Source organism: Taurulus bubalis (genome assembly GCF_910589615.1).
Source record: "Taurulus bubalis genome assembly, chromosome: 5".
NCBI classification, from domain to species: Eukaryota; Metazoa; Chordata; class Actinopteri; order Perciformes; family Cottidae; genus Taurulus; species Taurulus bubalis.
The window spans coordinates 25,695,331-25,709,052 of record NC_136593.1 but is presented as its reverse complement, the minus strand read 5'-3'; the positions used below and the strand labels follow the sequence as shown (position 1 = coordinate 25,709,052).

The window sequence follows — 13,722 nt, the reverse complement described above, 5'->3', positions numbered from 1 at the left end:
GCTACAAAATGATCAGTTCCAATGCTAACTGAACATTATAACCTTCATGGAGGGAGGATTTATTGCAGGACGTTACTGCATTCATTTTAGCAATAGACCTATGAAACTGGCAACCAAATATATAACCTTGTTTTCTGGTTATATCAAACACGCAGTGCACAGCAAAGGAAAAAATACATTCTGATCTTTTTTGAATCACAGGTTCATATGAATAATTTTTTTTTGTGCAGGCCGTCAGGTCCCTACCTGACGGCCTGCACAAAAAAATATATGCCCCATGTCTTGAAAATATCACATGTAATATTTAACACCATGTAAGAAATGAGGCCCCTCTAACATTGTGGCCCCTCCTCTATACAAACTGAAGTTGATGCTACAGTCTCTTGGAACGGTTCCTCAGTCTGTGTTTTACCTGGATGGCGATTGTAAGCGATGTGGCGTTGAAGTGCGTCTCCACCAGGCTGGCAACTCTCTGAGCGGTGATGAATAAGTCTGTCACCTCATCCGGTTGAAGATCCCGAAAACGCTCCACTGGTCTTATAGGGCACACCAACACATCTGGAAAAGTTCTGTTAAAGAATTCTGTGCTGAAGTTACTTTCAAACAGTTCTAACCCTCTGAGTTTGCTCATCTCTCAGAGAATATTTAAAACATTTCAGACAAACCATGTGCATGACATTATGAAAACATTGGTGTACTTCACAACACATTTGAGGCATTGTACTAAATGGTAAATGGACTGTACTTGTATAGTGCTGTTCTAGTCTTTCGACCGCTTTAATGCCCTGGACAGGGCTGAAACAATAAGACAGATAACCATTCAATTTAAATCATCAATTAACTGATGCCTTCGGACTGTCGGAGGAAGCCAGAGAGGATACTGTGATTATAGTGACCAGCATCAATGGAAATAATTTACAAAATAATATCTTTAAATATATTTCTGGCTTTTTTCCCTGATGGTCTAAAATAGTTGCTAGTCACGTCTTGAAATGAAGTTGCTAAATTGGCAACACTGTTTGTCTGACACTATAAGTATCAACGACAATGGTCACTGCCTTCATTTCCTGTTTTGGACTTTTTTAAACCCTTTTAAATGTGTAGATATAAAATAGAAATATATAATGTGAAAGTGAAAATGTAATGATACATTTTTAAATATAGTGGTGAGCAGGGTCGTCCTTCAATCAGAGGATCGGCGGTTCGATCCCTGTTCAGTCAGAAAGGTCATGGAATATATTGCAAGTAAGCTTTCCCATGTCAGAGCGATTGCACAGAGAAAAGTAATCAAGCTCAGTGACAAATAAAACACACTTTGACAAGGAGTATGGCGACTGCACAAAGAGCCAATATCCACTAGGCTTCAGGAGCATGTTGCTTTCTGTCATGGATCATTTGATCAATACAACCCTGTCTCCTAAAAATTACGTACCCCCAGAACTAATACGCTTTCCCAAATACGTTTGATCAGAAACGTATCTCCTCCCTGATTATGTTTGTGTTTGACGTATTACACATACGTTGATTATACACATATAGGTTGATTAAACACGTATGTTGATTATACACATATTTTTGTTTTATTGTTTTTATGTTTGTGTTTGACGTATTATAAATACGTTTATAATCGTGTGTTTGTGTTATTGTTTTCTTGCTTTATTTAAGCATATTTTAATTTTTAAACTCTGCGGAGAAAAAAGAAAAGAGGGGCGGGGTGAGGCCAGTGACAGCCGGCCAGTGACAGCCGGCCAGTGACAGCCGGCCGGCCCGGGCCGGGCGCCGGCCGCACCGGGAGCCCGAGAGTCGGCCGCACCGGGAGGACCGGCCGCACCGAGAGGACCGGCCGCACCGAGAGGACCGGCCGCACCGAGAGGACCGGCCGCACCGAGAGGCTCGGGGCTCGGTCTTCAGACGCTTGGCGTCGCCGCCGTCAAGCCGTCGGTAACAGCCTCCTTCGCGCCGGCTCCGGTCTTCTCTGAGTCGGGTTGTTTGTGAATGCAGCCCAAAGTGTGTGATAAACTCCATCTAGTGCAGGAAACCATTGCGATCATCCGCAGACACTCGGATCTCTGTGGTCACATCAAGTGCAGAATCTGACGTGAAAAATATTCAAACGGGCGGAAGGAGTCACGGGACCCAACATCCGGTTTTCAAAATACTAACTGATATGAATGTGTTCAGAACATTTCTGACCACATCCAAACATCTTAACTGTACTGGTCTTACAGAAATATTGTAATATGTCAAACACAACGTACTGTTACAGTTAATATGTGTTTGGTGCGGCTGGTGCTCCGGTACGGCCGGTCCTCCCAGTGCTCGCCTCCCGGTGTGACCGACTCTCGGGCTCCCGGTGCGGCCGGCGCCCGGCCGGCTCTCACTGGCCTCTCACCGGCTGTCACTGGCCTCACCCCGCCCCTCTTTTCTTTTTTCTCCGCAAAGATTAAATTAAAATATGCTTAAATAAAGCAAGAAAACAATAACACAAACACACGATTATAAACATATTTGTAATATGTCAAACACAAACATAAAAACAATAAAACAAAAATATGTGTATAATCAACATACGTGTTTAATCAACCTATATGTGTATAATCAACGTATGTGTAATACGTCAAACACAAACATAATCAGGGAGGAGATACGTTTCTGATCAAACGTAATTGGGAATGCGCATTAGTTCTGGGGGAACGTAATTTTTAGGAGACAGGGTTGATCAATAACAGTGGCTTAAGGGAACAAAGTGAGAAAGAGCTCTCTGGAAAGAACGATACAAAAAAAGAGCGATTAAAAAAACATCGGTGGAGATTTGGCCAATAATGGAAATGAAGTTACAAAAAAGAAAAAGACAATAAGCTTTATGTCCTTTTAAAATGATTGAGGATATGTTCAATGACGAAAAACTAACATTTAAAGCATTTTCAAGGAATTTGTATCTTCACACTGCTTTTCCCCAAATGTGCTCGCCTCAAGTGTAATTTATTTCTATTCTAATGCTCAAGTCTGTCTTTTAAAATATTTCCCCAAAATCACCATCTTTCTCAAACCTTAAAGCTATTCTATTCAAACTTGGCTCCTCCTCCACGGCTCAAGAGAGGGGGAGAGAGAACATTGGTCGAGTGAGATAAAGAGTGAATGAAGAGAAAGAGCGGTAAATCAGATCAAACATTTTCGTCTCTTTTCGGATTGATTTATGGCTGTTACATTCTACAGCTCAAATAAAGACATCCGCACCTCCCAAACGCTCTGCGGAATGGTGCAGAGTTGCCAGATTGTAAATGAATGGAGCCGAAGGGACTTTTGCCTGGGTTTCAGAGATGGAGGGGCGTGAGAGAGCGGCTGTACACTCTGCGGATGTTTGCTCCCATTAATTTTGTTACATTACTTTATTTTTATGTTTTTGCTTTTGTTTTATGTATTACTTGAGCACTTATGGCATATGGCAGAATATACTCAACATACTCGGAAAAGGTGCAGCAGCACTTGAGACAATCAACGCCTGGGGCTGACCACCTAGCCAGAGCTGCCGGGCCAATGGAAGCTAAGCTAACCCAGCTAGGACCTAAGGCTACTCCACTACCCAGCCTGCAGCTGTCTGATGTTTGGTTGCAGGGCTAGTGCTCGTGAGTGTAAAGTATTCTTAGAACCTTGGGTGCTCATGGCAGAGAAAAATACAGAAATCAAAGAGTTATAATAAACGGTTTAATTAAAGTTCAAATGGTGATACAGTGTACATATACTCAGCTGAGGGTCTCTGAGCTTCCCCTCCACAGACCATTCCTGTCTCGCTTCAGCTCAAAGACCTCGAACAGGAATCTACAATCTGGTTTTAACATCCCAGCATTTTGGGATGATTCGCCTCATTGGTTCAAATCTACGGCATGCGATTGGCTAAAAGTCCCACATGGCTCCATAACATTCATGTTTTCCGGTACCTGAAGTCCTCACTGTGTTTACTAACAAAATATTTTACCAGGGGGAATTCAGTTATTCAGTTCTATCTGTTACAGCTGATGAGAATCTTATTACAGCTTACAGTCATCCTCCCACAGAAACTCCATTTACCTCTGCTGGTTCAAATGCAAATCGAATCCCCCTCCTGTTTCTAAAATCAGGGGGGAGGGGAGATTCCCCCAGATTACAGATGGTCCAGTCCCCTTTGTTCTTAAAACCAAATGCTCCTTTGTAAAACCTCAGCCTTGACCACTATGTGCAAATGACTGTGACCCACAGCAGACTAGTGACTCTGTGCTCATTCCATGCATACCTAATAAACAATAATCCATCTTAAGCATTGTAATGTACACATAGACATCATTATATACATGTGCAAGTCCAATTTTGACAAACTGAGTTATTAAAACTCTTCATGAGCTAGCGCTATGGAGATGGTGGGAGAAACAGGGGTTCTCTCGCCGTCAGACCTGTTTTCCATCGCGCCTCCTCGGGTGAGGGCGGTGGCATCGTCGGTGGGTAACGACGAAGAACCAAGCGGGGTGGCGAGGTGAGAGGCGGGGCGGTCAGCAGGGAGTTTAGCTGCTCGCGAGCGCTCACTGTTAACTCGCGAGTGCCCCGCACTGTTTGACCTCAGGTAAACAACACTGAAAATTCAGCACAAAATAAAAAGTGTTCACAGCGCTAGCTGCAGCAGTTAGCTCCCCGACAACCACCGAAGGTAGTGGGACTCTGGCAGCACGTGTACTAACAAAAACTAAGAAAAAAGCTCATACTACTCCTCTATTAGCTGCTCTGCACTGGCTCCCTGTAAAATCAAGGATCACATTTAAAAATGTTTTTACCTGCAAAGCCTTAATTGGTGAGGCAACATCATACCTTAAGGAGCTTATAGTACCATATTACCCAACTAGAGAGCTGCGCTCACTGAATGTGGGTTACTTGTGGAACTTCCAAGAGTCTTAAAAAGTAGGATGGGAGCCAGACCCTTCAGTTATTAAGCTCCTCTTCTGTGTAACCAGCCTCCACTTTCAATTAATGGGGCAGACACAGTCACCACATTTAAGAGTAGACTTAAGACTTTCTTCTTTGATAACGCTTATAGTTAGGCTCAGGTTTGCCCCGAGATATGCTGCTATAGGCCTAGACTGCTGGGGAACATTTTAGGATATGCTGAGCTCCTCTCTCCTCTTCTCTCTCTCCTTCTGTATGAATGCATGAATTTATGTCCCATCAATGCACATTACTAACTTTGCTCCTTCTCCACAGCCTTTGTGCTTTCTCGCCTCACAGGTTGACATGATTTGTAGTTATATCTGGACCCTGGTCCTCCCTGGCACCTGTTATATCATTATTATTGCATTGCTATTACTAATGCCAATACCATTACTGCTTTTATTATCATTATTATTCTACTATATCCACTGTTGCGGTTATTTTTGGTAGTTGTAACTTTTTGATCTTGCCTACTGCTCATATGAACCATTCCGTCATATGCATTGAATGTGTTGTAACTCTGTTAAGTTGTTCATTCTGTACACAAGCCATCTATTGTACTTCTGTCCATCCCTGGAGAGGGATCCTCCTCTGTTGCTCCCCTTGAGGTTTCTTCCCCCTTTGCTCCCCCCGTTAAAGTGTTTCCTGTGCCGATGTGAGGTCCCGGGACAGACTATGTTGTATGTGTACAGATTGTAAAGCCCTCTGAGGCAAATTTGTAATTTGAGATTTTGGGCTACACAAAATAAATTGAATTTAATGATTGAGAATTATTGCTTTTGACTCTATAGTGTCTATACATGTTTAGGACATTCCTGCATTTTATACTTTTAAAACAAAAGTTTAATGTTGAGCTCCCTGGAAGGCTGGTTAGATCCAATTCCACTCTTGTGACTGTTTGATAAATATAAGGCTATAACCATCAGCCAGTTTGCTTAGCACAAACACATTGCTTAACAGAAATGCTAAAGCAATAATATAATACATTATATATTCTTTGGGGGGGTTAAGTCTTCGGAACATTTGCTCAATTGTCATTGAGTTGGTTTACTGTCATTCAGTTGTTTCCTTTCTAGAAATGTCTTGTAACAAATTGATTTGAGTGGGCAACAGGTTCAATTCACCTGAACTGTCCTTTAAGAAAACAAGACATGTATTCAATAATAAAGAAACATGACTTGACACAGAGAGATATTTGCACTACAGCAGCTTCAAAATGCATCCAAAAGGGCCTTTGGTTTAAAAGGGACAAACATTTCAGACACATTTTTAAAAAAAAACTTAAAAAGCCAGGTTCTCGTATTATGTGACAAATCAAAACACTAGAAAAGATATAAACTTATATCTTTAAATGTCATAATGTTTCAATATTTTTTCAAATCAAGCATCTCTGAATCAATGAAACATGTAAATACTTTGGCTTTCTTCATAAATCAGAAGCATGGGAGATGGTGTTAAAAAGTTGACTTGAGAAAATATCAAGGCAGCAAGCAATACAAAAAGTGAAAGAGACATTGGAGTTCATTCCCCCTCTCATGAAACAGCATCCTGTTGCGAAAAGATGATTACATCTTAGCATTTCATGCCACAGTGGCCTCGTCTGGGAACCATTCATCTCAAGAGCCACAAACAGAGGCACAAATGATCGGTTTGCTCTTTTTCTCTCTCTGTGTGTGTGTGTGTGTGTGTGTGTGTGTGTGTATGTGTGTGCAGGCCACACTCAAACAAAACCAGATGTCACATGACCTGTTACTTTCTTTCCTCTGTGCTACCGTGGTGATGGAGCCTGCCCACATGAAAGATGAGGCAGGCTCAGGCTGGAGAGCGCAGAGAAACAGAGAGAGCTTGTTTACTTTGTGTTGCTGGATGAATAATGTCTCAACAAACGCATCAACCTCAACAAGTTATCCACTACTTTATGGTCTGTTAGAGACAAGGCTGCGGGCTGAAAGTCTCCTCTATAGTACTTACTAAAACATGTAGGCATGTAGACATGTAGACAGATACAGTATAAATATATGTATCTAAGGTTAACCATAACTGTAAACACTATACGATACTGTAAATTCCATTATTCATTTCTTTTTTAATATTCATTATTATGTTCTCATTACAAACCTTCCAGTAGCTAAAAGGACAGTATCCCTTCCCTTTCCTGGTTCATTTAAAACATTTACACGAAGTGCTAGTTTTAATGACCAACAGTTGAAATCAAAAACAAAAAAGTAGTAATGCATGTAAATGATTAAACCTGTTTTAAAGTTGTACAGATACAATTAGTGAGCCTCTCGAAGACATGTATTGTCATTTTGTTTTACTCTTTCCATGTTTGTGCTGGCAATTATCTGAGACTCTGACATTGCTTGAGTATTAAACAATTAGTAATGCTTTGCCAAATCATTTTGGATAATTTCCAGCACAACTTGATTTTTCTGAATAACATGGTTGAACATTTCATTTATTTCTCTCCCATTTTTAATACCATTAGTAACGACAAAGTGCAGTGCCAATTTAGAATTGCATTCTTATTGTCATACTCCAACCAAAAGAATCAAAATTGATGTATGAAATAGAATACGATATTGTAACTCTAGTTTCATACACACAGCCAGTGCACTCTACTAGACTCTGGGAAGATCTTTGTAGCCCATGCATTCAACATAACAGGCCAACGGACAAAGTGGGAAAAGCAGATGTCATTTTCACTCCCCGTCACCGGCATGGGATGGAAGACAAAAAACATCCAGCTGTATAACACTTGACTTGAACGATCCTTAAGTTCTTTGGAACAAAGGAGGGATTTGGTCTGAGGGTAGCCCCGCTACATTCAGCACGAAGTTGCAAACACAGGGGTGCACCAACAGGGCGGTTAGTTCACACACTCACAGCAAAGCTATCTTAAAGGACAACATTCTCAGAGATGAGTGCTCTAGCTACTAAAAGGGACCCTTCACCAAGGCTTCTAGCAGTTCAGTTCCCATTGTGGGGAGGAGACGGCATGAACGCGTCCCACAGACGCGTTCATGCCGTGACAACATGACTATTTTCTTTGTTTGCAGCGCTAGCAGAGAACGAAAGAAACAGTATGCCGCTTCACACACACAAATGGGACATTTTTTATTTTTCCCGTTAATATGGCCACAGACATCCCTCTTCATACTGGACTGTATGCACTAAACATACATCACTGCTGTAGAATCATCCAGCATGAGGGTAATTCGAAAGACACTGGGCTGCAGGACCCCAGGAAAGCTTTTGTCATCTATGGCTACAATCCCAACCCAATCAGGAAGTAGACTATATACAAGCCTGGCATTCTAATTATCATCTCATCTTAATAATAATCCATCACTCCTTTCAATGAATGCCAATACAAACAGCACCTTTCAATGTGTATCTACATACACAACACCACCTTTATTCAGGGGATCCCAAATGGCCCAGGTCTTTAGCAAGCCAAGGGTGATTAAGTTCACCTACAACTATTGTGTGGATGAGAGTGGGGAGAGCTTTCCATATGTCTCTGCCTGGGCCAATCTTATCTCCAGCTCTGAGCACCCTCTCTTCTCCCCTCTGTCTCCGGCCGGCTGCTCCAGTCGGGGGGTTTGAAGGATGAGATTGAAGAGCCCAAGCATTTCCATATAGTGAGAAAACCATCTGCTCATATCCCATTATTATCTGTCACAACAGTTATTTGACTGCTTTCGTCTGATTCACTCCCGGGGTCGTGGTGCATGTAATAAGAACAAGGCATCTGAGATTGGTTTTACATTGCAAATGCAATCATTTCTTTGAGGGAAAACATCTGTCCCTTTACTCTCGATGCCCACACACCCTATTCCCATTCCCAATCCCACACTGTCCTTTTTACACGACTAAAATGACGTTACCGGGCCTTGCAAACCCACCTCAGTGACCTTCCTCCTCCTCTTCATCCCATCAGTATCACACCAATTTCACACTACATACTAATTCTAATATAGTTTGATTCTGTGGGCTGTTCACTCTGGAAAATGACCAAATGAAGTAGACTTCATAATGGCCACATGCAGGACAAAACTGCTCCAGGTGGGAGTGTGGTGTTGATGGATGGGGGTGGGGTTACATTAAATTGAGTATATGGATTGTGTTATCTTATGCTAACAAACATAATGTTAAAATGTAACCATGCATATATATATTGTATTTCTTCATTTGTGTAATTATCATACCCTGCTATTGTTTTTTTCATTTTTGTATTCTTATTATTTTTCTTCTTACCAAATTTGTTTTTTATTTGTTTGTTGTTGTTTTTATTCTCTCCACACATGCAGGACCATTGCTAACAACATGCTTTCATTTCTTACCTGTAAGATAGCCTATAACTTACCTATAACTGTGAATAAATATGCTTTTAGAAGAAAATGGTTTGAAGTACTTACATGTTTTGCCAAACTGGCACTGTCAATGTTATTATATAATTTGATGATTTAGAACAGTCTATGATTTGTGTTTATGGGACAAAAAACATACACAAAAATCTCTTCTCACTCCATTTCAACAGGCCTTGGCAGTCCCCCTTTCCTCGCACTTTGTTAAAGAGAGTTTAAAAAAAATGATAAGTGCCCACAATTGGAGCACCCATGATAAACCCAGGACAAGCAATCTGGACACAATTTAGTTGTTCTGGCAATATTGAAATGGCAGCTAGTGTGTACATTTAAATTCACCAAATGGTTGGGGTCAAAGATCACAGTGTTGGTTATTATTACAAAATAATTGGGATTTTATTTTAATAATTTAGCCCTTTATAATGAAATTATGAATACAATGTATGACAAATCCATGAGCTGTAACATGGCTAGTCTTTTGAATAACACCAACAGTGGTTCAGGTATTGTCATACTTTCAGATGATGTTTTTCTCTTTTAATCATCTTACTGTAAACTATTAATTTACTGAGCATGCATCATACATTCCCAAGAGGATGAGGTTAATACTCTGAAAACTATGATGTTCATGGTCTTTTAATGGATTAAATGATCATTTAATGATATTAACATTTTTCATCACAAAGCTTATCTCAAGATTATGCAAATAAAACAAGAGAAGGTAGAGGTGTCAGAAAACAGCAGGTAGGTAATAAATACCAGGGGAGCCAGCAGGTTGCTCAGTTGCATCAATTAGGCTGATGATGGGTTTAAAGTCAAACTGCAAAGGCTGAAACTGCCTTATACATGTCCGAGTGACATGCTGTGGTAAATGTCTCATATCCTTGTGTGCCACTTGCACAAAGCTGAAGTAACTGTCTGAAGTCTTTCTTTGCATTGAGATGAGGCTCACTGCTACAACAAATAAGAGTGAAAAAGAATGACAAACCCACACACTCTCTCTCTCACTTCCTCTCGCGCCATCGCTCTCACACACACTCCCAGTATAACAGGCTGTGATGAAGGCAGCAGGCCCTCAAATAAATCAAAATGCCCTTTCCCTTGGCAGCTCGAAATCCTGGACGGCCAAAACAAAGAGATCCATCACTGTTGCTGCAACAATTGGCTCTTTCTGCCTGATTACAGCTGGTCTAAAATGGCCCCCATCACCCCATCATGCCCTGGAAATGACACACAGCTTCTGACATAGGCATTCATCTCAAAAACAATATCAAAGGGCTCCAGTAAAGTCAGGACTATACCACTGATTTGTGTACATGGAAGTGGAGGCTATGCACATAATGCTCCCAATTACTAATCAGATTTCATGACTTATTTTTTATCCTCTCTTTTCAGAATATGTAGGCCTGAGCCTTTAATTCTAGACTTTCAGTCACGCTGAGACACTAAGAAAGACACCAGTTTTATTTTGTGCTTAATGGACTCAGCGGACAGTGCCACCGCTGCAATTTTGCCCTAGACATCAATGTGGGAGGAGTTTTGAGGCTTTGTTTTCACATCCACGAAAGTCATCAACCTCTACCCCACCGCCAGTTGAGAACTCTCAGCCCTTTAAGAACCAAATAAAAACATCTAATTAAGAGCTGTGGTGTGTGGCATATATACACTCTTTATGTGGTATGGTGAATCATTAGTGTTAAAGACAGGGGAACAAATTTGCTTGAGTGAAAGATATAGAGGGGTACAAAAAAAACTACCGGACTTTGGGTTTCGCCTGCATCTCTGTCCATTGTGTTACCAATTACCAATTGTACTCCTCATCATGTTTAGCCAAATTACCAGTTACATTTTGGCAAACCACATTATTTGTCTCCGTCTCTCAACCAAAGCTAAGTTTCATAAATACAGTACTTTTCATATAAGCCTTGTTTCATGTTGCAGATTGGTTAGATTAGGACACAAAATTACTTGCTTAACCTCTTAACATTCCTGTAAAATTCGACGAAAAATGCCTATCCAGGTATACCCAAAGTAAATTGCAAGCTGTACTTGAACTATTTGGAGTAAATGCATGGTCTTGGTCTCTTTTGAAAGGTAACAATCTGAAGCTTCCCCCCTCCGCCCCCAATAGTCAGAATCACTTTAACTGCTGCTGACACTGAGTTATATAAGTTTGAACACACTAAAGTATAAGGTTTTTATTTCCGCCTGAACATTTCTTTGTAAATAGATGCCTGTAGATGACTATAAATATGACTTATGGACTGGAAAACACAATAGGACCATAGCCTGAAGCCTTTTCTAGTCTAAGTAAAACGTTGATAACAATATTACAGAAAATGAATATTTTACATATGTTTTGAGATTGAAAATATTCACGATATATATTATATATACCTATTAAAAAGGCTTATAGTCTTGCAAACTTATAGAGGTACTATTCATATATATTACCAGTATTGCTGACAGAGAAAATGAAGTATAAATGCATTTTTATGCTATTTCAATGACAGGCTGAGGATCTATGAGCAGAGGTTTGTTCTGGTGAAGCTGAAGCCTGTTGGGATCATCCCCACCTCCTCTTGATTGGTCCCGTTTTTTAGGTAATTTGCTTGTAGCTGTGCTCCCATGCAAACATGACTTTCTGCTAAAAACAAAACTGCTTTCGTTCATAACTTCCAGCTGCAATGAAATTATTAACGCCAGCTGGTGGATATTTATGGATGTAATCACGTGTTTTGGACTAAATCTTTTATGGGATTTATTTTTATTGGACCTTTACGACGTAACAACGCCGTTTTTGTTGGAATATTATGGATTTATGGATCAATATATGGCGTCATTGGTGAGTTGTCTTGATTTTCAAATCGCATGTTTGTTTGTTGTTGTCTGACAAAAGTATTGATTGTAACTGCTGTGGTGGTCTCTTGAAATGGAGTGGACAGCTGGAATCACAAGAATCATAGGTTTTCAGAAACATATGGCACTCGTACTGAACTATAAATAGATGTACAGTGCACAATGGAATGTACAGTGTATAGTTGAAATGGACGCCCGCGTGACAGCAGAACGTTAAGAGGTTAAGGTTAGAAAAAAGATAGTTCTTTGCGGACTTTCTTACATAACAAGCATAAAATACATATTTACTTTGGATTCCACACAGGATATAAACAACTGTCTTCTGGTTCAAAGTTTGACCTGCCAACAGGCTGTTATATGTAAATGCATTTAAATTTCTTCCAACCACTTTAACACTACATGCCATCATTCACACACTGATGACACAGGCTACAGTGCAAGGTGCCACCTGCTGATCAAGACTATCAAACATTCACAACCAATGTGGGGTTAAATGTCTTGCCTAAGGACACATTGACATGGACTAGCGGAGCCCGGGAGCGAACCACCGATCTTATGATTGAAGGATGACTGTCGAGTCAAACGTGTAGACTTTCTAGCAGAAATAAGATAAATAGAAAGTAAAACATAAAATAGGAACGGACAGGTGGGTCGTAAGCAAAGTAATTGAAAACGGGACCGGAAATAACCACGGGGCGCACTTAAGAGGGGAGGAGCAAACGCCGCAAGCAAAAAAAAAAAAAAGAGAGAGTACAAAGCAGATGATCTGCGGCAATAACGGGGCATCGACAAGTCCGGAGAGGCAGCCGGTAAGAGGCAAATTCTGAACGCTGACTGACTGACTTTCACTTTCACCGCCAGTGCGGGAGCGTCAGCGACGTCATGGGGCTCCGCAGCGCGCTCACTCACTTGTGCAGGGGTGAATTGTTTGGGACAGATATCGTTGGGGTTAAATGGGGAGTTTGTCTTAGGTTGATTGTCTGGTGTCTCGTTATATTGTTTGCAATGTACATGTTGGTGGAAGCACAGCTGGGGATCTGTAGGTGGTGAAGGTAGGTTTTGTGCACGGGTGCAAATTGGAAAGATTTCTTTGCTGGCATATTTGAAATGGGGGTTTTCTGTTTTCCCTCCAAAGGTTTTTCACCTCTTTCGTTGCCGTATGGCGCGAATGAAAATGACTGCAGTGGCTTGATTCCAGAATAAAAGGAGAAAGAAAAAAGGAAGAAGTTTGTCGTCATTCTGAGTGAAACCCGTTTAAATCCGGGTAGATGCACCAATCCCTATCAAGTGGGGAGGCGGATAGGTCCAAAGCCATAACTTGACAGTGAAAAACCGCGGACCAAAAACAGGAAAGTCTGGAAAACCAGGAAAAGGAAATCTGGGAGCTTTGAGCTGGAACAGCAGAAGAAATAAACTGGAATCCTGGCAAAAGAAGACAATCAAGTGGAACGATAAAGCATTGAAGTAGTACTTACCTTCTCAACTGGAGTCAACGACGGAGCGGATTCAAGTATGATGGATCAAGCTATGGAGAAATCAG

General features: G+C 41.0%; 1 protein-coding gene across 1 annotated transcript in view; it reads right to left on the bottom strand.

The window, feature by feature from the left end:
• The window catches only part of fhit (fragile histidine triad diadenosine triphosphatase), a gene marked incomplete at its 3' end in the record, with an annotated part of 218,157 nt that overhangs the window by 69,843 nt on the left and 134,592 nt on the right, over positions 1 to 13,722 (bottom strand). Inside the window, exon 2 of the mRNA XM_079217765.1 lies at positions 413 to 558. Coding sequence (XP_079073891.1) covers positions 413 to 558 — 146 coding nt within the window. The remainder of the gene's footprint in view (positions 1 to 412; positions 559 to 13,722) is intronic.